Below are 25,969 nucleotides of genomic sequence, written 5' to 3'. Positions count from 1 at the left end.
TCAGCAGTGAGTTACAAAAAACACAATATGCTTGTACAGCAACATTTATTTCCTTGCACCATGTGCCGATGGTATCCCCCATTACCATCTCTCCGTTCAATCTAATTCCACCTAAATGCATTCCAGACACCTTCTTCTAATTGTATAATATCACTATTTATATCGAGAAATTTCATAGTGAAATTCTCTTGCGTACATAAATAAAAAAATATTTCAATAAACGAAACGAAAAATTTACACGTGCATCAATAAATGAAACGAAAATTTTATACAGCGGAGAAAAAAAAAGTTGAGAAGCGATCAATGACAAATAGCTAATACGGCGAAAAATACCCCTTCTCTACTTATTGGCGCCACGCCAGGAGAGATAAGACCTTTGAACCCAGAGTCACGTAATCGCACATCTGGTCGAACGAAGTCTTTCCCTTTTTTTTCTGCCGCGCCTACTTGCCGAAAAGAATCCAGAAGAGAATGTCCGAGAACCGGGGGAATGAGTCATAACTCGCAATAAGGAAAGAATAAAAAAGAAGTTTTTTCCCCCTTTTCACGCATTATCACTGCCTTTGGGGAAAGAAAGGAAAAGTTTTCACCACACACACTGACCTTGCGTTTTCTGTTTCAAAGCAAACAAAATTACTCAGATCAAAATAAATAATTCATTATTATTCCTACTTCCTTTTGAACGACGATCCCCCGAATTTCCGGGTATCGAAGTTCAAAATCCCCGGAATTCCGGGGTTTTCCCGGAGCACAAACACCCCTGTACAAATCAAATTCATTTGGTGGCAAGTTTACATTTCATGGCTCAGGAAAATACAAGAACCCTTATTCCCCACACACAGTCAAGACATAATGCAGAATCCCTCCCACAGAAAACAAATCATAGTACTAAACAAAGCATATCCATCTTCAGAATTTCTGACCATTGACATTTTAATTGGTAGAATCGTAGATATGAGTCCATTCAATGGTCAAATATTTCTTCACTAACACTCAAGGACAGACATAGGGGATGTTATGCAGATCCAGTTATATAAATATTTCTGACAATGGAGCTTTTTTTGGTGCAGATGCTAATTTTAAATGCAATGCACTGATGTTATCAGGGAAAAATGAAAAATAATTACTTCAACTAAAACAATAAGCATTTTGCAAAAGTTACAAGACCAAGTTCTCCATTCGATAACTAGAGTGATTAAATCTACCGACTGCAGCTATGCAATTTCTAACCAATTTAACTCCCATAAGGCACAATATTCATAAAAATGTTATCATGTTTTATAAAATATCACCATATAACAAAAGCTTTGCAAATTGCTACATAATAATTATTAAAAGAATAACATTATTACAAGTTTTCATTACTCTTCTGCTGTTGCTTTGCTTGACCTATAAACTAGACACAACTGAATTAATGCCCATTTATTTTTAACTGGACTTGAGAACTCTCCGAATTACACTTTGTGCAACTCTCAATAATCTATAAAAAAGAAAACATACTGGCATATGTATAACATTTAACAGTTTACTTTACTAAAAGTACCTATAATAGTAAGTAATCACCTCAGAATATCCAAAAACAATTGATTTCATTTGAAAACAACTGGTGCATGGGTTAGCATATTTTCCTTTTATACTAACATATTTTATACTAACACAATCAAGACATTTGCCACTGATTACATTTGAAATCATTTCCACATAAAAAGAGGTTGTCTCTTGAAAAATTACTCATGTTCAAGACAGCATGCATTTCTTTTGAATCTACCAATATCTACTATCTTGAATGTATGCATAATTCAACAACTAAACTGCTAGACAATAACAATACTAAAAACATTTCAGAAAATTATGCCACTCAAAATACTCATACATGTTTGTGCTGAGCAATGTATTTATATTAATAACTTAAATGTGTTAAACATAATAATTTAATACAGTTATTTTATGCAGAGTGTCAGAAATTAAACGATTTCTTCGAATTGGCGGTCAAGTTCCAAAACTCGCGATTTTCGCGCATGCAAAAACCACATTTTGAACACACAATTTAAGGTAAAAATCCGAAAAAAAAAAAAAAAATTAGATAGCAAAAACGTAAACTTTCTAACCAAAAATATTTGACAAGAATCCATGTACATAGTGATATGTTTTACCTTAAAAAAAATCTACGAATTGTACAATCTAGGCAGCGAAACAATCTACGAAATACGCACACCTCGCTTTAATAAATTAACATAACAACAATAAATTTCAAAGAATACTATGTACACAGCGTTCGGTTTCAACTTTAAAAACATCTACGAATTGCACAATCTAGGCACTGCGCACTAATCAACAAAATAAACTAAAATAAATTTCAAACAATACAAAATAACAACAATAATGGCAGAAATTCATACTAAAAAACAATGAACATAACAGAATAAGAACAAGAATAAAATAAAATGCACTTACCATGAATGAATGCTTTTTCGAACAGCAGAAATACCAATTTCATACCGCCATTAACATGCTGCCGCGTAATAACTATCGTATTTATATAACATCCATACACACTATCCAGAAAATTCATACTATGGTTCACAAGTAAATAAAATCACAAATCCCTGCTTCTATCATTGCACAGCCACTAAAAATAATCTCCCAGACCCTCTTTCCACACCTCCAAATACCCTCTGTCTCTTAACAGGATGGCTACGATATTTCCTTTTGCCGAACTTCAATTCAACAACTTCCACCATTTTATCTTTTCCCCCTATCTTCTCATGACGCGAACCAACGAGCTCCAGCGAAGGATTTTTCAACGTCAACAGGGTTGCCATAAAACACGCAATTGCGCCAAAAACCAGCACAGAACACATATCGCCACATTTGGTGATCTTAGGGCGCATATAAGAGTAGAGCCAATTCGAATTTTATGTGGCGTAAGCGCCAAAAACATCATATTTAATAAATAAAGTAAATACACAAAACGTTAATAATAAAAAGACCAATAAAAGTTTTCTCAAGCAATCTTAGTAAGAAAACTGATGACCCGAGAGACTGAAGAAAAACAGAAAAGTGTATGCCAACGTTTAACGCCGCATCGGGAAATCTAAACTTATACTGCTATGCTGATTTTAAAATTTTTGTAATTTTGTAGTTGAATTGTATAAGGCATAAGTGCGAAGAAAATGATGCTTAATAATAAAGCTAAAAAGTCAAAAATAAATAGGGTGAGTGTAACAGCAGACTGGTAAACTGCAAGCTCAGCGAAAGCGTAAAGATCCATAACAAACCCTTTAGGGCGACCATTAATTAAGATCTGAGACCTTTCGGACTTTTTAAGGTATTTTTTATATTTATATGCACAAACGGTTAGAGTCGATTGTTCACAATCAGAAAGAACTGCTAAGAGCGCAGATAATGCAATTATCAGAGCAGTTCAAAATATTTACACCTGATTTCTGTCGAAACAAAAAGTTCGGAATGAGTCAGATCAGCGATTAGAGATAATGATAGGTGAACTCATAACTGGAAATATTAGAAGTGGCGAGTTTAAAGGTTTCGTAAATCATATTTCGTTAACACTACCAAATAATAGCTGGTGGCGCCATCTAACGGACCAACAAGTAGATGATTTAAAATTTATTAGCCCAAAGGCCGTTAGCCCAGAGGGCTATTAATTTCGTTTTGGCATTTTGCGTTGCAATCTTTAAATATCGATTCACTTTTCAAATTGTTGCCACCAAATATCATCGCCCTGTGTTATATTTAAAGAAATTAAATAAGGAAGAATCTGCATAAATATATCTATGTTTCTCTCATTGTGATAAAACAACCAACGGTACCTAGAGAAATCAAATTTTGAAAAACGTGATTCTTCATCGAACATGGGCATCTGGAAACCCTGATTTGGAATTTGGAATTTGTTATATTATTGATTTCATATTTTGTAACACTTTAACGAATTTTTAATTGAAAAACGCAACGATTTCAAAGCGAGCAACACTGTACGGAAAAGAAAATTAAATAATAATAATAATAATAATAATAATGCATAAATAAATAAATAAATTCAGCACTGGGGGGGGGGGACTGTCTATCGGAAATTGTAAAGATATGCTCATTTTAAAATTATTTTGGGATATTGCAGTTGAATTGAATTTTATGGTTTAAGTGCAAAGAACATGGTATAAATAAAGGTGACACACAAAACGTTAAAAAACGCCCTTTTGGGCGTAATGTAAAATCTGAAAGCTTTCTGATTTTTCTTTTTTTTTTTTTCTTTTTTTAAATATATTTTCTTACCATAAGCGAAGAACTTATTATCCGTTTGATACGTTGTTTCAAACGTCAATAAATGAGTATTTATGTGCGCAAAATTATGAAATGAATTTTACTTCTCAAGATGTTAAAAATAATAAAGGAAAACATTTTTATCAGGAGAACTATATTTAATTAAAAATGAGCTTTGGTACTATATTAAATGAAAGAACATTAATTTCAAATGATTTTTTTATATTTTAGAGTTTTTTTTTTAAATATAACAGTTTATTATGCAAAGAATAAATATTATTCGCTACTTCTGTGGCTTTGTCTTAAACCAGTGGTAATGAGACTCAAATGCATACGGCCGAATCACGATATGAAAATAGTTGAGGGCCAGAATATATTTTTCTAACACAATGAAAAATTTTATTGAGAAAATAAAAAATTTTAAAATAAATTAATTTTTTTTTTTACTAAATATTTATCAAAACATACATAAACAGTAATAATAATATATCAAACGAAAAAAATTCAAATTTATATTTCTTTTCTATGTGAAATACAAAGTTCGGGGTAGTTACATATTTTTGCAATCGTTTTAGAAGTCTAAAAATTTTCAGAAGTCGCCAAATTCTTGCAAGTTTGCGCATAACAGTTTTTTAGGTAAGTTTATCTACTGTAAGTTACAATCCGAAAATTCATCGATTCAGCTTTTTCTTCTGTAAAAAGTCCCCAAACTGCGACCAGATGGTTGCGCTAATACGTAAGCAGTAATACGTAAGTAGTTGTAAGACGCTTTTATGGGTAACGCTTTGTAATTCAAATGTATTGACAGCTAAATATTAAATTTCCAAACTGGAATTTAATTAAAATAATTCTAATATGCTTAGTTAACCACTAAATAACTTACTTTAATTTAATACAAAAGTAAGAAAATTATGAACACTTTTTAAGTTTTCAGAGAAAATTTATCAGGTGAGACCAAACTTGAGAATAAATGATAATACGAGTATCTAGTCTCTTTAAATTTCCCTTCGACGCATAAATAAAAATACAGCTGTTTGTATGTAAATAGTTATAAACTTCTTTACTGTTTGCTATAAATTCGCAGCTTTGGAGACAAATAAATAGAAATTATCTTCATCACGGATTGTATATGATCATAAGTCAACCAGGTTCTTTTCTTATTCATTTTCAACTGTGAAGGGATGCTGTTCACATATAACATGTATTACGAAACAAGTACTGCAAAAATTCGTAACTCAGCTTATTTATTTTTTTGAAAAGTGATAATAAAAGTTAATCAAATTTTTACATGAAATCTTTGAATAAGATCTACATCACCCTGTAAATTCATTTTCTCTATTTATAAATTTTCTGTTGCTTTATTCATGCCCGTTGTTAATATTAATGAAAATAATACAAACTTAAATTTCAAATAATTAAATGCTTGAATTTTTTCAACACCGTATATGATACAAATGCAAGATTGAAATGTCTTCGCAGACCACATAAAATTGCTTCGGAGGCTGCAGTTTTGAGACCGCAATTTTGAATCATTAAGGTTTAGGAGATTAATTAATAAATCTAAAAGGAAACAAATAAAGGATGATGACTGTGGTAAGGAATAACTAATCTATTATTAGCATGAGACTTTTATGTCAAAGAATGTTTACTGTGTACCAACATCAGATTTTTAGATTTGGTGATGAAGCTAAAATATCATATTCTTATTATAACTAATTATTAAGAAATTAATTTTTTCAGTGTATATTAATGTACATATATTTTAGTTCAAAGAAAAAAGATGTATTATAATTATTAATTATAGTATTATTATAATAATTATTTATATTCGTAAAATTATACAAGCAGTTATAATAATTATTGCATTAGAATTCTTCGTGGTGAAAATTATACAATAAAATGTAACAATTAAATAATTAAAATAATAATTATTTTACAATAATGGATAGTTATTACATTGTATCATAAAATTATATATATATATGAAGCAAAATTCAAGTTTGACAGCACTTATATTTTTATCAGTATATAAATAAATATATAAAGCATAAAATTAACCACAACGCAATCAACCAGCTTATCGTTACAAAAATCATTACAAATGATGATCAGCATATCATCTTAGATTACTTAAAAAGTAATTTCAAATCTGTGCTCTTTGAACAAATTGAAAATAAATAAGGAACAGATAAGAACGGAAAATATTCCTATTAGTATGAAATATATTTCATGTTTATGAAGCATAACCACCCTATTTCGCCAATAAATCTGTTCGAATGGTGCATGCGTGTTTGTGTTCATGGTCGTGGCCTGCGCGGTTGCGATTATCATTTTCGTTAAAAACTCAGAAGTACAGGATGGCCTCACCAAGCTTAGAATGGTTAACCCCTTAACCTACGATTTAGATTCGAAGATGTTGGGCCGAAATTGTATACAAGCTCGCGCAGCGTTCGGGACATTTGCACGACTTGTGTAACACGCCAATCCGGGCAGTCGTATACATGACGAATTATGTAATTTTCGAAGAAAGTATAGGCGAATAATTATTGATGATTCATCTGATGACGATCAGCTACCAGAGTCCTGGCTTTAAGAAGAAATAAGAAATAGTCCAAAAATCTGGGACTATGCGATGACTCCTGGCATAAGAGAGGAAGCCTTATGTCAATTCGGAGGAAGTAGAGGAGAATTTGATATATTTAATCTAATATTTGATGACATATTTTGGAACAATATTGTAACCGAAACGAATCAGTATGCAGATCAAGTACGAGAAAATCCACATAGAACACGAGTGTAAAAAGTGTAAAGTTCCGTTACATGTACCAGAAATGCTTTGAAATATATCATACCGTTACAGATTACTAATTTTGTATTTTGGAGTTTTGTATAAATAAACATTTTGTAATACTTGCGTCTACCACAATTATTGCATCAGACTGTAACTGCGTATCAAATATTCCACGTAATATTCACTTCTGGCCCGATCATCGTACGCGGCCTATGCCCGTGAAAGTTAGGTTTGGCCCGACCATCGTACGTGGGCTATGCCCGTCATTGTAGATTAAGCGGTTAAGACAGCTTAATACGGGAGTTCGACGCGGGTTCGATCCTAGGCGTACGAAATGGTTGGTTTTCCTCATGTTCATTATGAATACGAGCCGGTTTTCCTTAGAAAAACTTTCACGAAGGCATCTCTTCCCTTATGGAGATAGCCTTTACGTGTTTTGCGCTTTTCAAATAACCTTACCGAAGCCAGGCTCCAGATGAATTTACGTAATTTGCATCTCAAAAACACGCCTTTGCTGAAAGAGTGCTAAAGTTAGTTGATTTATTTTTATTTATGGTGCTTAAGCTTAAAGATTACAAACGAATGATAAATAAGTTTCTATATGTACATTATCTGAAAATACTGGGTGAGATTAATCTGGAGAACGAACTCTTGGTTAAATAAAAACAACCAGCTTTATATAGGGTGATTCAATGATTATAGGACAAACTTGGAGGAGCGGTTGAGCATACTAAAACATGCATTTTGTGTACAGAAATGTAGGGTCTGAAGTGACATATTAAGGCACGAACTCAAAAAATGACACGAGAGGAAAAATGAGTTTATTTACAAAATCAACGCAAAGTGCTTCTTTGCAGCTTTACAGTATTCACAAGAAATGTTCAAATGTACGACCACCAACAGTAATACGAACTACAGCTGTGACTGGCTGGCAATGAGGGCGGTAGTGGACGGGGAGCAATGAGGGAGGTAGAGGGCTGTAGTGAGCCGCGCAAACCGCGATCCGATTGCATCAGCAGAAGAATTACTTAGTCCAGAATTACTAGGGTGCGAATTTTACGGGCGATCGATTGGGCGAGGTGGACCAATGCGATGGCCACCCGGTTCGCCAGATTTATCCAGCGTGGATTTCTTTTTATGGGTGTAAAGGAAGGGCAGCAGGCAGCATTTAAGAGACTCCCGTTGACTCACTAGAGGACCTTGTTGCACGAATATCTATTGCGGCTGCAAGATTAAGTTAGCAGTATTAAATGTACCTAAAGTGCTGATTGTACTACAAATTGATTCGCGATGTTTGTGGTCATAATGAGCTTAACTACAAATAAGGCTAGATAAAGTGAACTTCAAGTTTTCCCATTCTATCCCAGTAAATCTAAAATCGAAAAGACTCATTTTTAGGTTGCTGAGATCCTCACTCTTATTCTACTGAAGTAAATGTCGAGGAACCTAGTGAACTCTTAAGCGACTTATCGCTTAGTTCAAATAACAGGAATCGTAAACTCAAGAGGGGTTAACTACCTTTTATTTCACTAAAAATAAGAGGAACAGTCGGCCCCTTTTTTATTATTTATTTGATTTTAAGCCTCCACTTGGGCTTAAAATCAAAATAAGGAATAAAAACAAACTATATCTAACTATATCTAACTAAGAGATTTTAGTCGAAGCTAACACAAATCTAACGTAGTTGGCCCTTAATCTAAACTAGCCGGCGAATATCAAAAGGTACGTAATATACTGCCGAGCTTCTACAGAGACTTAGCCGGAAGGCAAACACGCGCTACTCAGAATTCGTAGCTCTCTCTCTCGAAGTAAGTTGAGCCTTCCTTAAATACTACTGCTTACGCATTTGCATTCAACGCGATTCTAAAAACTGATTCTGGTAGGGAGTTGTGATTTGAAACGAGGAACGATAGGAAAGCACAATTAAATTAAAATAACTGTTATAAAATTAAAATATACCTTCTAAGGTAAATATAATTGCTTTCTATAGCACATTTTCTAAAACTTGTTGGGAGTTCTGAGTACATAATATGAATTTGGAAAGGTTCCACCCTCGTTTGGTAAACAGTTGCACAGTGGAACATGCCTATTGCGTATTTAGTTCTTAATATTATGTTAAGAAAATAACTCTAAAATGGGTATTCTGTACTAATACAATACGGAAGAAAGGTCCTCCACGAAGGCATCCTCCCTCTTAGACAGAAAGCTCTCGAGTGCTTTGTCATAATCAAATAAACCAAACTTTCATTTGCAACCATAGTAGCTTTGTAACCGAATAAAAATGAATTCGCCAATATTTTTGTTATTCGTTCCTATCCAAAAAAAAAAAAAAATTGTTTTTATATTTTTGTGAGATAATCTCCAAACTTCCCCACCGCCTTGATGTTCCTAATAGCAAAGTTCGGTTGTATATCAAAGAAACGGAAAATGATGAGAAAATAAATGAAAAAAATTGATTTAAAATCTATGATATCTTTTAAAAACTTTTGAACATTAATATGAGGTTCACTTCCAGTTAACTCTCTACTCTGTAGTTGGTGTTTGCTCAACGGATGTCGGTACTCTCATGATTGTAATACGTGGTGTTATGACATATGATAGTGAATCAAAATGGTCTTGAAAGACATCGTGTAGCGCAAGAAATGGAGGTCTGTGCTGGTGACTTCGCTGTAATTGTGCTGGAGGTCCTTCGTCAGGAAATTATAGTGTCATGCGCAGCAATCTCCGCAGATTCATTGACCAACGTCGTTCAAGCAACCACTCGCCATTGTGTCTGGCTGTTCAATATTTTAACAATTTGACCGCTCACTGAGCGTAATTGCTCAGATGCAGATGAACTAAGTATTAAACTTAACCTAACCTACGATAAGTATGATTATATTAATCAGTAATTAATGTCAGTATTAACACATAGTAAAAGATTTTCTTTTGTTAAAGTTTGTGTACATTTTTTGACGGATTCTGTTTGTCTGGATGTCTATTTTCAAAAATAACATCAGCTGATTTTGCAATGATATCCAAAAGCTTCTTGCTGTCGATGCCAGCATGTGAAAGCACCCAGCAATAGAATAACCAAAAGTCCTGAGACGAGAATGCGGTTTTAAAACTTTTGTTACTAAGGGATGGCCAGTGTCTGCATGTAAGGATTCAAACACACTCAGGGAGTCAGAATATGTAATGAACTTTCTTCTATATTGCTTAGAACGTTTACAAAACTCAAAATAAAAGAATTCCTGGAGTAAATCAGATACAGTGTCATGAAGTCTGATATTCTTTACTGTTTCATAACATACAAAAGTTACGCTCAATACAAAAAGTCATCACAACACGGTCACGGCTCTTTTAACCGTCAAAAAGCATTGCTATATAGCTAGAATATTATCTTCGTTTTGTTGATACATAACATCTCTAGTGTTGTTTTTGCCGAGCTATGCAAAAATATTAAATAATGGAATTTTCCCTCAGGGAGAATACGAAAATTAGTAAAGTATTTGGGATGTAGATCGTTCACTTTGAGATCAACAATTAATGCGCGAACATGCAGATAGAAAGATACACGAAGTTCGTTTGGATGTTCGTGGTTTGACATGACTTCACATTGGAATGATATCCTTTTCTTGATGTTGGTGGGACTTAAACGACACTTGAGAAATATTTGAAAATTATTCTACAACCTCATATCACATTCTTTAAAAATTCTTACAGCAAAATTTCTACAAGAATTTCACGAGTTTATGTTGTCTTACTTGATCTGAAATTGCAAATTAATCCGATAACTTCAACAAACATAAAGGGAATTATCACTATATCTGGAATAACTACGAAGCCGTGAAAAGGTTTAAACAACCTTTTCATTTAAACAGAATTTAGAACATAAACGCGCTTTCTTGTGCTAACAATATCAGCCACAGCTTGTGGTGGACTAAACAGAATAGTCAAATATTCAAGTTAAAACGTGAAGTAGTAGTCAAAGATTACACAATTTAAATCTTATCCTAAGCAGGCTCAGTATTTTTAACCGCAACGTTAAACTCAATTTGTCGGCAGTGAATTTGGCAACAAAGATGAAAGTTACAAGTATCAAACCGGGCAGGAACTAAACATAGCGTGTACGCGCGCAGACCAGAAACATGTTTTGTCTTAAAATCCAAAAACCTCATTTTAAATGCTACCTAATTCATTTGCATTGTGGTGACGAAAACGTAAAGGGAAAATTATAGTAAAGATACACATCATAACAACTTGTTAAATTAAATTATAACCTTACAAGTTATCTGTAACGTTATAAAAGTTGAGTTATTTAAGAAGATTCATTAATAGCTCTTTGTGAGTTATTAAGTTAGCTGGAGTGCTATTTAGTTTTTCTTCTGAAATCGGAAAGTTGAGAAATAGTTATAAGAAATCGTGATGAATGTAATAGAGAAAGTTAAATGTCGCAGTCATTTTGTCTCGGTTATTTGGTTAAATTTTAAAAGGGCCGAATACTCAAGAGTAAAAATAATGCACCTTGGATAAACAGCGATTTGGCAATTAGAATATCCCCTCTGTTACACTCGTTGTTGCCAATCTAAATAGTTTGCATCTACATCCAAGTACTTTTAATGTTGTCTAGATGTTTTTCCCAAACTGATGAAGGATGTCTTTCTTACATTGGGAAAACAGTTTTGACGGAGCAGAGTCTTTTGTTTGAATAAACAACAATGAGTGAACATGGGCTGAAATTAAGGTTTCAAGTGAAAAAATTATTGAACTTGTTGCAAATAATACAATAGACATGGAACGAAATTTGATGAAGTAGTGACCGAAAAAGTTCATTTCGTCAAATTAATATGAAATTTGGAAAAATAAAAGTTATGAAGAAAAATGGACACAATTTTTACAAGAGAAAAAGAAAACATTTCATTGCCCAATCTTTCTTAAGTAATAGAATACATTTTCAGCACGCCAGGAATAACAGCACTTATCGAAAGAGTATTCTCAATAATGAGTATCATATTGTCTGAAGAAAGGTAGAACTGTTGAATTAACCTTAAAAACTTTACAAAGTTGCGAAATTAACAGCGAACTACATTGCAGTGAAATATTTAATGTCATTAGAAATAACAAAGAATATTTAAAGGAAGTTCCCGCTACAGGAAAAATGAATAACTTTTTAATATAAGATATGTTCAGTTCAGTTATTAAAAATTTCTTTTAATTTACTGCTGTTTTTCGTTAAAACTAAAATTTCCAATCATAAGTAAATATCATAATAGGGTTTATTCTCTGTTGTTAGTGTTTTCTCAAAACTGTCCCAGTTTGGGCAAAAAATATTATGGTAAGTCTAATTACAATGATATACATTACGTTTATAACCACCGGCACCAATGAGATGAGAAAATTAACTTCGAGTAGTTTATCCATGGATCATTTTTTGCCCGGATCGGGTTGGTTCCATAGTAGGATTTTTTTTACAGAGAAATCAAAATCCCATTTTTCCGAGATTTATTTAAACGAGTATTCAAGTTTATTATCATAAAACAAGAGACTCTAAAATTCTATTAAAACTTCATCCACACTATGAATCTGCAGTGGCGTAGCTAGAACTTTCCCAACTGTGGTGGTTCTTGAGTTTGCCGTTCCTCTTGATGTACAATCAAGTAATTACAAAACTGTCAAAACTGTGGAAATAAATTAAAATTCTGCTTTTATTTTTGAAGACTAATTTTAATTCCAACATTTTAAAATTAACTTATTATTTTGCTTTTTTTTTTTTTTTTTTTTTTTTATTATTCGCCAAACTATCAGTGACATTGTAGTTATTTATTTGGTCGCTCTCACTGTAATATAGATAGAACAGTAGAGAAAGGTTTCTTAAATGACAAATATGCATCTGTAGTTCTTAAATGATTTTTTATTTAGGAAACGCTCCTCGCAACTAGCAACGCTTACAGGAATTGACAGGAAAATTTGCATTAGTACGGCAATTTTTTGGATTGTTCTAGAAATTGTATTTTCGAGTACACTGCAAAAATACAAAAGGAATGTTCTTCCACGTTTCCTGTTTCGATTTTCCTAGCAGTAACAGAAATAAAATTCTGGATACTTCTAACAATTCAGAAATTCTACCTTATGAATTCTCATTCATAAGGTAGAAATTCAAGAAATTCTACCTTATGAATGTCACTCTAATGATAATTTAGCTGATATTCGCAAATTTCATTCAAAAGTTTCGAAAGAATAAAAAAGATATAACAAAAGAGAGTAGCCGTTGAAATCATGTGATATTTCTTCGAATACTTTATCTAAAAGTAAAGACTCTTCTCAATTTAATTTCATACAGCAATTTAGAATCTAATTATTCTTCATCCACCTCGATGACCCAAGTGAATAACCCATATAAAATCATATTTCACGGAAAAAATGCAGCCCCCGAAAATGTGCTCCCCCTGAAGCGGACCGAACCTCCGTCCCCATCCAGCTACGAAGCTGTAATTCTGATGATATGATTCTCCTGCTTACGAAATATGTATAATTTCTTCGAATTTAAACACGTTTCACAAGTTTATTTAGAGGCGGTTTTGGCAACAGCCTCCTACCCACGCGGCTGCCATTTTTCCGCGTCAGAAGTCAAGTCCCAGAAACACCTTCCGAGTACAAATATTAGTTCCATTTCCGATTGGAAAACCGGAACGTCGAGGGGGTAAACGAAGAGGGAATCTAAACGGTTGATCGAAAAGAATGACGGAATGGAAAAGGGAGGTATAACATTGCTTGGGGGGGGGGGGGTGGCGTAACGGTTTGGGAAGAAAAGGGGCAGGCAGGGAGAGAAATAGAACGCAGAACACGCGTGAAATGAAATATCGATTTTTTTCCCTCTCTAATTGAATGCGAATGATTCAGTTTCCGCTTCGAGGGACACTTGGAATGGCACTGGAACAGTGAATTTTGAGAATTAATCATTTTCGACTGATTCAAAATAACTCATATTTTCTCTACAGGAGATTGCCTCCTTTATAGGAAAGTGGGATGAAACCTTCGACGTTAATATTAGTACAGATGAAAGTTCCACAAAGTTTTTCTTCTGGAAGGACCTTGAAATACATACAGGGTTACTATAAAAGATACATTCATACATTCATTCACATTTTATAAAAGATACATTCATTTCATTTCATATAAAAGATACATTCATTCAGAATGCTACGTATACAAAAATATTATACGCATAAAATGAGTGATATTTGAAAATAACCGCAAATTTACGAAGTTTTTATACCAAGACTGTGACTTGAGCAAATTAACCTCAATATGTTGCAATTGTGTTTCTTTCCATAACTGGCTGTTGGTTTCAGGAATTTTGTCTTCCAACAGGACGTGCACACCCTCATTGAAAAAGTTAAGTTCGTCGATGACTGAACGATGAAATTCTGCATCGCTTAATCAGGCGTGTTAGTAAGGATGATCTGACTTTGTTCCCTAGCCCCCAGGTCACCCGATTTAAAGCCTTGTGACTTCTTCCTTATAGAGGGCACATTAAAGACCTTGTTTAAGTAATCCCAAAATCAGAAATATTAGAACTGAGGGAACAGATCATTATTGCAGTGATTACCATTGAAAGGACAGCTCTAGAAACTGTGTGGAACGAGTTTATCTGCAGACTGGACGGATGTCATCTGATCCAGGGGGTGCACAACATTTGTAGACAGTGCAGAAAACTTGATGCGTTTGCGGTTATTTTCATATATCACTCATATTTGTATATGTAATGTAATACTTTTGAATATATAGCGTTTTGAAAATGAATGAACCTTTTATAGCAGCCTTGTATTAAGCGATTGCAAGGAATACCTGCATGGATATAAATGAACCTTCTCTAAGAGGTTAAGAGGATTCTGGTCATCTTAAAGATGCATAATGTCGAATGTTGCTTTCTGTTTGTGTTCTTCCAAATGAAGAGATTATTGTCTCATGGAAGGTGCTGCTTCAAGACGGTTTACTGTACTGTGTCTATGGCATAGATGTCCTTGCAAGAGGCAAGAGAGTTAATTTCGAGAATTAATCATTTTTAATTGATGAAGAATAACTCTACATGATTCCCTAAAGGTATGCCAAGAGCCAAAAAATATGCAAAAATATATCAAAGTTCGTAGTCTGTATTACTATTTTACTTGATAAAAAATTCTATTTCTTTTTTAACCTAAACTATCCAGTAAAATTACAATAGGCGCCGCTTAAAAAATTCATTTTTGATATAATGATAACCCTTGCCCACAGCTATTTTGAGAACTTTAAACGATGAGAAAAATATTCTTCCAAATAGTAATGGAATTTAATTAATTTAATCATTTAAAAGGCGGTGTCAGTGTCAATATATCACCTTTCAACAATTTTTTTTAAAGTTAAAATCTCTTCTAAATAGCTCGATAACATTTTTTACTGTTCTCTAACTCTTTTCTGACCTAACAGATGGCAGCACCAGAATTCACAGGAATATTTCTTCACGAGATAAAAATTGATAGCGGCCATAATGTTCTATACGTAGGATATTATCTGTCATTTATTTTAAAAAACAATGTTTTTTTTTCCCAGTCGAAATGCATTTTTCTGGTGTTGTTCTGATTAATGCGCAACATAATTCTTCCAGATTAGTTTTTATTTACTAGGTTGACTCAGGCTTTCATCCCTTAAGGGGACTCATACACCTTAAACCCCTTATGATCTTTGAATATGTGACTGCTGCAAAGAATTGGGATATTTTATTTATTTGAAAAGCAATTACTTCCAACTTTTTACAGCTGACTACATAACACAGCTGCTTTGGGAACTAGTAACCAGGAAGTTTGTGTTGCGACAAATATTTTTGCAATTTAATCCGCTTTGGGACAAAATTTTTGTCATGTTTCCACCTTGCGCGCGTGATATTTTAAAAATGGCTAATGGTACATACTTGAAATTTGATGGAATTCTTTATATGGACACTATTTTATAACTGAACCAAAAATCTGATGAATATTTTATGCACGAAAACATTACAGATTTTTTTAATAAAATACATTTTATAAACTCAACTCCAAATAAAATAAAAATTTAACATGAAATTCTTAGGATTTTTGGTTCACAGTAGTCTCCAAATGTTATAAAAGCTATATATTAAATGTGGAGTTAAATTATGCAACAGAATGTTTTAAACTGTACGCCCAAGGTGGAAACGTGACGAAACATTTTATCACAAAGCGGATTAAATTATAAAAATATTTGTGGCAACACAAACTTTCTGATTACTATTTCAGAAAGCAGGTATATTATGTAGTCAGCTGTAAAAAGTTGGAAGTAATTGCTTTTAAAATAAATAAGTTATCCCAGTTCTTGCAACAGTTACATATTCGAAGATCTTATAGGTTTTAAGGTGTATGAGTCCCCTTGTGGGTCGATAAAATGAGTACGAAGTTCGCTTGGAGACTAAACACCGGGGGTCCTGCGACAAGCTGACCATTGCCTGGCAATGGTCCGACAAGCTGACCGCATATGTTGATGCGCTCCGGAGGGTGGGGGGGGGGAGAGAAAAGGAAGGCCCGCTAGGGCTGGTGCGCCACTGAGTTTAGTTTTTTAGTTTTTATTTAATAAAAGTATACTTAATCTGACAACGCACAAATAGATGTAGTTTCTACTTGCTATGAGAAATTACATTCAAAATGATTTTTGAAATATCATTCCTATTTCTAAAATATCAATCAAAAAAATTGTCTGTATTATTATAAAAAATTCTATTAATTTTTTTAAATTATTAGAATATCATAAAAGTTGTATTCATAAATATGCATTTAGAAAATACATCCACGTTATTTAGAAACAAATGCAAGTTTGAGTATTAATCTAAATATAATGAATGCCCATATAAATAAATAATTATTTCAATATCAATATCAATAAATAAACAAAAATACGGATCTTGTGCAAGGTAAGAGAAATTTATTACAGATACACAAGAACGAGTTTATTATATATATTTTACAATACGAAATGTGTTTATTTAAAATACAGTATTTGTAGAGTAGCGCCAAAACGTGATATCTAGATGTGGGGTGTTACAGTCTCAGTATAACACATAACCGCATCTCCCACAACCTTAATATTTTTTAGCTGAAAATTATATGTTCGTAAGCTTGAGAAGAATCACATTTAGCTAAATCTTTCCAAAACAATTCCTTTTTTGATATAGTGCACCGCAAAAGGTTTTAATATAGAAATGTTAAGGTTTTAATATAAATATACTAAATACTATATTAATATAATGTTAATTTTTTATATTATTGAGATAAGAAGCGAGCACAACGAAACAGCGGTCAAGCAGCAAAGAAGTTCAAGCTGAAAGTGGTGCATTTATCCAATATGACAGGCTGTCAAGAGAAAAATTTTGGTTCAGGTTAGAAAAGTTTCAGTTCCCAAGAGTTACGTCATCAGCGTTGCTCAGGACATGCAAGATGGAATGATTTAGAAATGTCGCAATCCAGAGAAGTTATTACGACTTTTAAAACTGAGAGGGAGAATTACAGGGTTACCCGTTAGTTTAAATTATAATTTGATTCACATATATTTTATCTTACATATTCCCCCTTCAAAGAGAAAAAGGCTTAGCGACAGAAAAGCTTTTTGTAGAAGAAACCATTAATGAAACAAGGGAAATACAGCAGTGGAAAAAAATAATAGAATTTTTTATATAAATAATTTTTAAAATAATAAGATCTTTTATATATCGTTTTTAACAATAAATGCAAACTGAAAATTCTTTTGAAAGCTGAAAGTCTTCAAATTCATTTTTCCGTGAAAATACTGTAAGAAATGCGCCAGTTTTTTCAAACAATACCTGGAAGAGTTCACAGTCCTGTAAAATCTTTGCTTGAATATCATAATCATAATATGTTGCAGTCCTAGCTTGCAAGTCCTTCATAAAAATTGTTGCCAATATCAAAAGAAAATTTCCTTTTACATATTCATGAAATTTGAATTAAAAGGAATTATTTAACACTTACAAAATAATCCATATGTTCTTAATTGTAAAGTAATGTTAAATGGAATTTAGAACTTAGTACATAGAAAAGTAACAAAATAACCTTTGATAAAAATGGGCAAATCCTCTACTATGACAACTTGCTGATGGCTGTGGGATGCTTAAATACAGTTACACATAGAAGTCTACATTCCTTAATAAAAGTAACTGGCTTCTGCTTTGTATAATTATCAAAGTTTGCATTTATAATTTATGACCACTAAAATCTTCAAACTAGTTAAAACACAAATGTACAAAAATTAAAGATATAATAAATTATACACTGCTCTACAATAATAATATGGACCATATAATTTTGAGAATATAAAATAAGAAAGTAAATTTCATAAGTATATCTGTTTTATGTTAAAACTTTTCAAACATAAAAATTTTAAATATGTCTATTAATTACACGTTACAAAACCATGAGAAATTTAAAAATTAATATTATAATGTAATTAATTTTTCATTAAAATAATACAGCTAAAATTATGCTATTATTATCGACATTCCTAATTTACTTATTAACTGGAAGACCCCACAGCTTTTTTTTAATACAAACATTTCCATCATATAGGCAAATCCACAGTACCGAGTTAGTGTATATTATCATTAATGGTTAAGGGGACGCTCATGGCAGTTACTTATAATAGCCTCCGTCCCTTCTTTAAAGGCAGCTGGCCTTTTTGAACTGCACTATAACATTCCATGAAAAAAAATTAAGTACACGCCATTACATTTAAAAAAAATAAAAATTATTATGTACGAAAAAGATAAAAGTTGCAGCCTTCAATGTTTATTTGAAAATATAATCATCTGTAAAATTTTAAAATTAGTTAACTTAATTTTTGAGTTCATGGCAATTATCAAGTTGAAGAGAAGTCTTGAAAAAGTTGAAGACCTTTCTCTCACACACCCATTTTCTTCTTGAAGGAGGGATATGTAAAAAATAAAATATCTATTTTTCAAATAATAAATTAATAATAGCCCATTAACTACCATTTTCATTTTGAAAATATCAGAGCAATAATTTTTCTAAATAAACTCCCTGCAATTCTAATGCGAAGTTATCGATGAAATCTGAACCCAAAATCTGGATATTAAACCTGTCATGTGATCTGAAATGGTATAAAAGATAACTGAGTCACAACTTCTTTTCTATTTGTTTTTATATTATAATGCATGCTTATATTTAATTGTTATGATTTTATTAATTCAGATTTCATGATTGAATCTATTGGATTATGTCTGTGACTTCTTTTACGATACAACGCAAACATATCATACAGACCCTCACGGCTCCTGCTTTGCAAAATTTCTTGATGCGCGCGCCACTCTTTGGCCTTGCGACTCATGGTCGCCCCCCCCCTGTTGCCACCTTTGACCTCCTTGAAACTTGTCATGAAAAATTCAAAGTCTTGCGCCCTTCGGGCTTAATTTTCAAGAGCCGGATAAGTTGCGCAGCTGCGCGACACTTCGGCAATAACCGTGCAGACTAGACTAGACTTCTTTTCTCTTCTGCTTCATGTCGCTGCATCGCTTTCCCATTAGCCACGCAGATTTTATTTTTCCAATATTCGTCCATTGTTTAAGAAATGTAATCTGTATAAAATTGTGGGGTGCATAACGCACCCATAGTGATGATGTGCATTATTAAGGGATAAAATTATGTATGGAATTTACCATTATATCTTTCTTCGAGTGCCATCTTTCTAACTATGTAGTAAAATCTCTTCAAGTTATAATGCAGAGAACCATCTTCAATACATTGAAATTTTTTTTTATTAAGTCATATTCTTACATATATACATATACACTGATGAAATAAATTACGAGAATTTGCATATTTTATCGAATTGCATGAAAGGAACTGAAAGAAAAGAACCACTGCTTCTAGATAAAAATGAAAATCTTGTACGGCAAATACGTAAGCGTACACGTGCAAGTAGGTGGAGGCAGCATAAAAACAGGCTTTATAAGCGCGAGGAGGGTAAGACGAATTGAGTTCGCTAGCACACCTCGGCGAATTTCTTGGTTTTATCTTGCAGCAATCGGTTAAATTCACATCGGAACAGTAAAAATGAGTGACCACCAGCGTTTAGATGATGGAATGAGGTGGCGAATTGTGGGGAGGCTAGAGGTAGGCCAGTCGCAAGTCGAGATATGCAGAGAGTTTAATTTAACGCCCAGCGTCGTGTGTAACCTATGGAAACAGTTGTAGGATACTGGATCCATCGAGAGAAAGCCTTGACAAGGTCGTCCAAGAGCCAGAACGGCCAGAGAGGATAGCTATTTGCCCATTTTAGCGAGGCGTAACAGAGAGGCTACAGCTTCTTAGCTCTCTCGGGACCTGTATGCAGCCACAGGAACCTGTGTAACAAGGGTGACTGTTTCCAAAAGACTGAATGAGAGAGGGTTGTTTGCCATAAGACCGGCTGTGTTGCGTCCCGCTCATGTCTACGGACAGGAGAGTCCGATTAGCATGGTGCAGGCAGCATAGTGATTGGAGTACGGAGTAATGGGCGACCGTTCTGTTCACCGACGAATCCCATTTTAGCCTAAACACCGATTCTCGCCGGATTTTCATATGGAGAGAACCAGGGACCCACTACCTACCCTCCAATGTCCGCGAAATCAACAATTATCGTGGTGTAATGGTCTGGGCAACATCCTGTTGGATGACCGCACACCTCTCCACGTCTTCGACAAGAGGCTCTGTGACTAGTGTGAGATATAGGGATGAGGTTTTGGAGCCAAAATGTTCGCCTTTTCCGGGGTGCAGTGGGTCTCGAGTTCATCTTACAGGACGATAACGCGACGCCACATAGAGCTCTTCTGGTCGACGAATTTCTCGAGAGTGAGGATATTCGCTAGATGGATTGGCCAGCCAGGTCTCCAGACCTCAACCCTATACAGCATGTTTGGGACGCTCTGGGAAGGGCAATTGTAACTCGCAACACCCCTCCGATAACGATTCAGGGACTGAAAACCGCGGTGCTGAATGAGTGGGACCAATTGCCACAGGCACTGATAAACTGCCTTATTTCCAGTATAACATTGCGCTGCGAGGCCTGTATGGCTGTAAAAGGGAACCTTACCCCCTATTAACCCATTTCTTTTGTGTCTTCTGCAACCGCTGTTTCAGACCTTCAGACTCCCATGAGTGTTACACACGAACATGTGTGTCTATTATAACCGTTGAATGTTTATTTTGTTTGTATTATATCAACCTATGTTCCCACCAAATTTTATTAAAATCTGTCCAGTAGTTCTGGAGATCGTAGATCAAATATGAAAATTCTCTTAATTTATTTCACCAGTGTGTATAAAGAGTGAGAACTCCATGGAATGGTTTTTTAAAAAAAATTATAAAAACAACGATCTTCCTCTTGTTTTGAAGGTCAAATGTGCAAAATGTCATCAAGATTGGAATATAACGCTAGATTTGTATGAACGACAAACAAGCAGACAATCTCCTTCATTTATATAGTTAGATAGATTTTGTGTTCTTTTTGTGGGAAGAAAGTGCTTGCAAATCACATGAAATAATGAAAATAATGAAGGCGCGAAGAACATAAAGCAACATTCATGGTCGTTTAATTAATACATTTTATTTCTTGAAAAGCACATGCTCGAATCATACAAGGCAAACGAGAGGAATACGTGTGCCCGGTTTTGATCGCATTTTTGCCTTTTCCACAGCTACGTAACACTTAATTTTGATGAAGCATGGAAAGTGTAGCAGCTGAGAGCAAACATATCGGCAGGAGAAGCTGAGGACAGAATGCGACGCTTGTAGATCAAAGTTTGGAGCGAAATGATTTAATTCAGCTTTATTAGAAGAGAATGGATAAGCTATCGAGTTTAAATGTTATGCACGCATTGTTTGTGTTGGCAATACAATATGACGAAGCGAATTTTCAAAATGGGATTTATATTTAATGTTGAAAGACTTTTCATATATACCTTCGATTAATAAAAAAATTTAAAATGTCAAAATTTTGAATTAAAAGTGTTAGCTGCATAGAGCGGGAAAAAATCTCCTAAATGGAAATTATACGAGATCTTAATATAATTTCTGAATATTTTGGGGGGAAAATCGGGGAATTTTTAGATTATTTGAAGTGACAGAATTGCTAGAAGTAAGAGTGATTAGTTATTGTCAGATTATTCAAATGAATAATTTGATTGAAAATGCGTTATTCAAACTAAAAAGATAAAAGAAAATTGAATCGTAAAACAAAGCATTTATTAAAAACTCTTAAAATAATGAAATAATTAAAAGTAGATTATCATATAATTTTGTGGGAACAAGAGATTAAATAATTTTCATTAAAAATTCATCTGCAATTTTATATTACGAATAATAATAGCTTGTGGTCCTAAATAATGAATCCTACAGTTGATTTTCATTGCCAAATGAATGAGCTACTATTTTTATAAATTTATCAAAGGCGTCTCATTTTGCTATTCGTGATTTCGTCCATCATTTTGTTGTTCATTATAAAAAAATACAGATGAATTTTGTTGCAATAAATGACGTAGTACTTTTCTACTTTTAGTTCATAAAAATTTATTTTATGAAAACTTTTTTAATTAGTCTAAAACGGCTATTAGTCTCCAAATGCAGTTTTGGATGAGTCTGTTGCCATTCAGAAAAGAGAAAGATATGATTCTTTCAAATTGAATCTGTCTGTTTATGGAGAGAATAAAGCAGCGCCGCAGATATACTGCTCTCAAAAGAGAATCAGTTTAGCGAACGGGGCCTTCAACAGGCGCAACACGTTCTGATTCTACCCTCTAAAAACTTCCTTTGAAAAGTATCTCTTTTCTACCACATTTAGATACACGCGAGCTAGAAATTTGCACTCTGGCAGGCCAGAAAGACATGAAAAGCCAGAAAGACATGAAAGCAAAATAATATAAAATAACTGGTTAGTTCCAGTTAATCCTTTTAATCCACCTAAATGAATCCTTATAAACTTTAAAACAGCCCTTTTGGATGATCGTTCAAATCTGAACAATTTCAGTTTTTTGTTATTTTTAATTACATTATTGTTAATTATATTATTTTATTTTTTATTTCAATTATATTTATTATTTTTATATATTATCTGTAAAATAGAATGTAGTTTTTCCTGGTAATGAAGCAAACGAAAAATAAAAACATTGAACAGCGAAAGATAATAATCATGATCCTAAATAGGAAATGCACATGTAGCACAAGTACATGCATAGTCCACTATTTCGTATGCTCACGAAAAAGAACTCCCATTTAATGAGCAAAGAATGAATAAAACTCTTTGCAACTTTTTGAGAAGCTCTTTAAACTTTTAACTTCCTGGTACAGATGCCCCTGATTAAACACTAATCAAATGCTATTGTTATAGATAATACTAATGCTAGACCTTTATAAATAAGATACTATAAACAATACTGAATAGTTTAACTAATTGCTTCCATGTCCGAAGTAAAAGCAGTACTGAAATCGCGTAAAATTTCAGTTTTTAGATTTCAACAAAGCTATCCATTTTGAATATCTCGAATCCATTTCGGTTATTTTTTACATGACGTCTATACGTACGGATAGAATAAAGGACTCCTTATTCCAAAACAAATTGCAAAATGGAATTTTTTGTTACGTCTGTACTTAACGTACGTATGTCGCACAACCCAAAAACTATTAGCCGCATAATGTTGAAATTTTGTATATAGGACTGGTATTACATCTAGTTGTGCATCTTTCTTTTTCACTGCAATCGGCAGTGCCAAAAGGACACTTTGCTCGAAGGGTTTTTTTTTTTTTTTTTTTTTTTTTTCCCCACAGTTTTTCGCATCACTCTAAAATGGATAATTGTAGAATGTTAAAATTTTGCATATGGGACTGCGCCTTTCTGGTTTTTACTTCCTTGTACGAAATAAAGGAAGTATTGCAATCACGAAAAATTTCGGTTTTCAGGCTAACCGAAATACCCATTTTGACCCTTCCCGAATCTATTCGGACTAGTTCCGTCGTGATGTCTGTCTATACGTATGTATGTAGCATAACTCAAAAACAGTTTGCTACAAAATATTGAAATTTTGTATATGGTATTCTTGTAATATCTAGTTGTACATCTCTCTGTTTGATTGCAATCGGCAGTACCAAAATGGCATATGACTGGAAGGGTTTTTAAACACAGTAAAAACATGTTTCAAATGTAAATTAAAAATTTAGTAACATTTCAATGCTTTGTTTTAATTTTGTTGATGGTTATATCATAAAAACTCAAAAAACATTGTATTTTATAAATAAAAGACTTTATTTAAAAAGTAATAAAGAGATCTTTTACTCCAAACTAATGTGTTAGGTAAAATTGTGGAATTAATAATTTTATAAATATTCTATGTTACTGGAAACTAATATTTTAGCAATTGTTTAATTGTTCACTTTATTAAAGAAGTAGAGGATCGTATCTCACTTTTAAAGGAAATAAACTTAAATGAAGTGGAACAAATAATGTGCATAATTTAATAGGCGTACAATGAAATCATGTGGCGCTGATCAGAATTTTTTAAAGTTATATTCTTTCTTTGAAAGAAATGTTTTAAAAGAAGAGATTAAAAAATTATACTTCCTAGGTTCAAGAAAAAATATAATGAAATCACGAATTAGAGACTTATTTATTTTACCCTCTAATAAAGACTTACAGGCGCTGATGAAAGCAAAGATAAAAGGTACATTGAGAACGTTGCTCCTATTTATCTTTCGTCAATCTTTTTGGAAGAACATTGTTTATTTCGTGACATAAAGCAGTTTATTGTTTTGTGAACTGCGCCAATAACATACTGGTTTTGGTATGGTAGCATAAAGAAAATAATCAATTGAGGATTTCGAGAAAGAAAATTTATTGCGGCGTAAATTTCTGCGACAGTTTTTGAAAATTTAAAAAAGTTTCGAAGAATTTCCAAATATTAAATATATCCATAAATTTCAGATATTTTTTTACATTTTCCACTTTCTATAGAGTTTTTAATAAATCTATAACTTTGCGTTAATTGCCTGCAGACCCCCCCCCCTTAGACTGGAAGCCACTTATCGCTTTAGTCAGAAGCAATGACAGGTCTTAAGAAGTTTAGAATAATCATTTTTATTTAACTCTTAAATGAACAGAAAGGCACGACTTGTGCGACAACAAACCTTTGTTACTTTCAGATGTTTAAATTAGCATAACTCTAAAGCCTTCAGACTCTAGGCTTAAAACCGCAACGAATTTGCATCTTGGCGAGGTTTGATGGTTATATAATAATAATTCAAAATCATCTTAATAATTTAATCATCATAATTATCATAATAATTCTCTAGAATCCATTTGAATGATATTTTGTTTCCATGACATCTGTACGTATGGACAGAATTCGAGAATTCGTGTACGATTTCAAATTCGGACGTATTACCGAACGTAATTTTCATACACTTATTTTCGTGAGATATTTTTGAGAAAAAAATTGCTCTGAGAACTTTTCAAGTGGACCATTCTAGAAATGGACAAATGCGCTGTTTTATGGGATCAGATCAAAGCCGTTCGCTAACTGATCTGAATTAGTTCTTTTTTATGACTCGCTGCTCACTAACAATAACCTTGATAAAAGACACGAGAAGTGAATCAAGAAGGTTAGTGAGGATGGAACGAAGAGTGGAAAGAATGGAACGAACAGTGAAGATTATGTTAAATCATTTTAGAAAGAAAAGATTCGAACGAGGAATAAGACAGGAAGAATAGACTCAATTAAATGTTAATTTACATAACAGATTTCTTTCAACTGCAATTCGGGATTCCCTAAAGCCTCTTTTCTATATAGAGCTAAACTATAAGCTTATAGAATAAAAA

General features: G+C 33.2%; 1 protein-coding gene across 2 annotated transcripts in view; it reads right to left on the bottom strand.

The window, feature by feature from the left end:
• Positions 1 to 25,969, bottom strand: part of LOC118201871 (deoxyribose-phosphate aldolase-like) — a 107,840-nt gene that overhangs the window by 10,783 nt on the left and 71,088 nt on the right. The window contains exon 1 of one of the 2 annotated variants that reach the window (XM_035374036.2): positions 2,455 to 2,709. The exons of the other annotated variant lie outside the window; for it this stretch is intronic. Within the exon in view, the coding sequence (XP_035229927.1) occupies positions 2,455 to 2,572 (118 nt within the window). The 5' untranslated portion in view covers positions 2,573 to 2,709. Of the gene's footprint in view, positions 1 to 2,454; positions 2,710 to 25,969 lie in introns of those variants that run through there. 2 annotated transcript variants of the gene reach the window in all.

This window comes from Stegodyphus dumicola, chromosome 9 (genome assembly GCF_044657685.1).
Source record: "Stegodyphus dumicola isolate Sdum_Otavi_A_Nest chromosome 9, ASM4465768v1".
NCBI classification, from domain to species: Eukaryota; Metazoa; Arthropoda; class Arachnida; order Araneae; family Eresidae; genus Stegodyphus; species Stegodyphus dumicola.
Note: the sequence above shows the minus strand (reverse complement) of the source record. Positions and strands in the feature narration are given on the sequence as shown.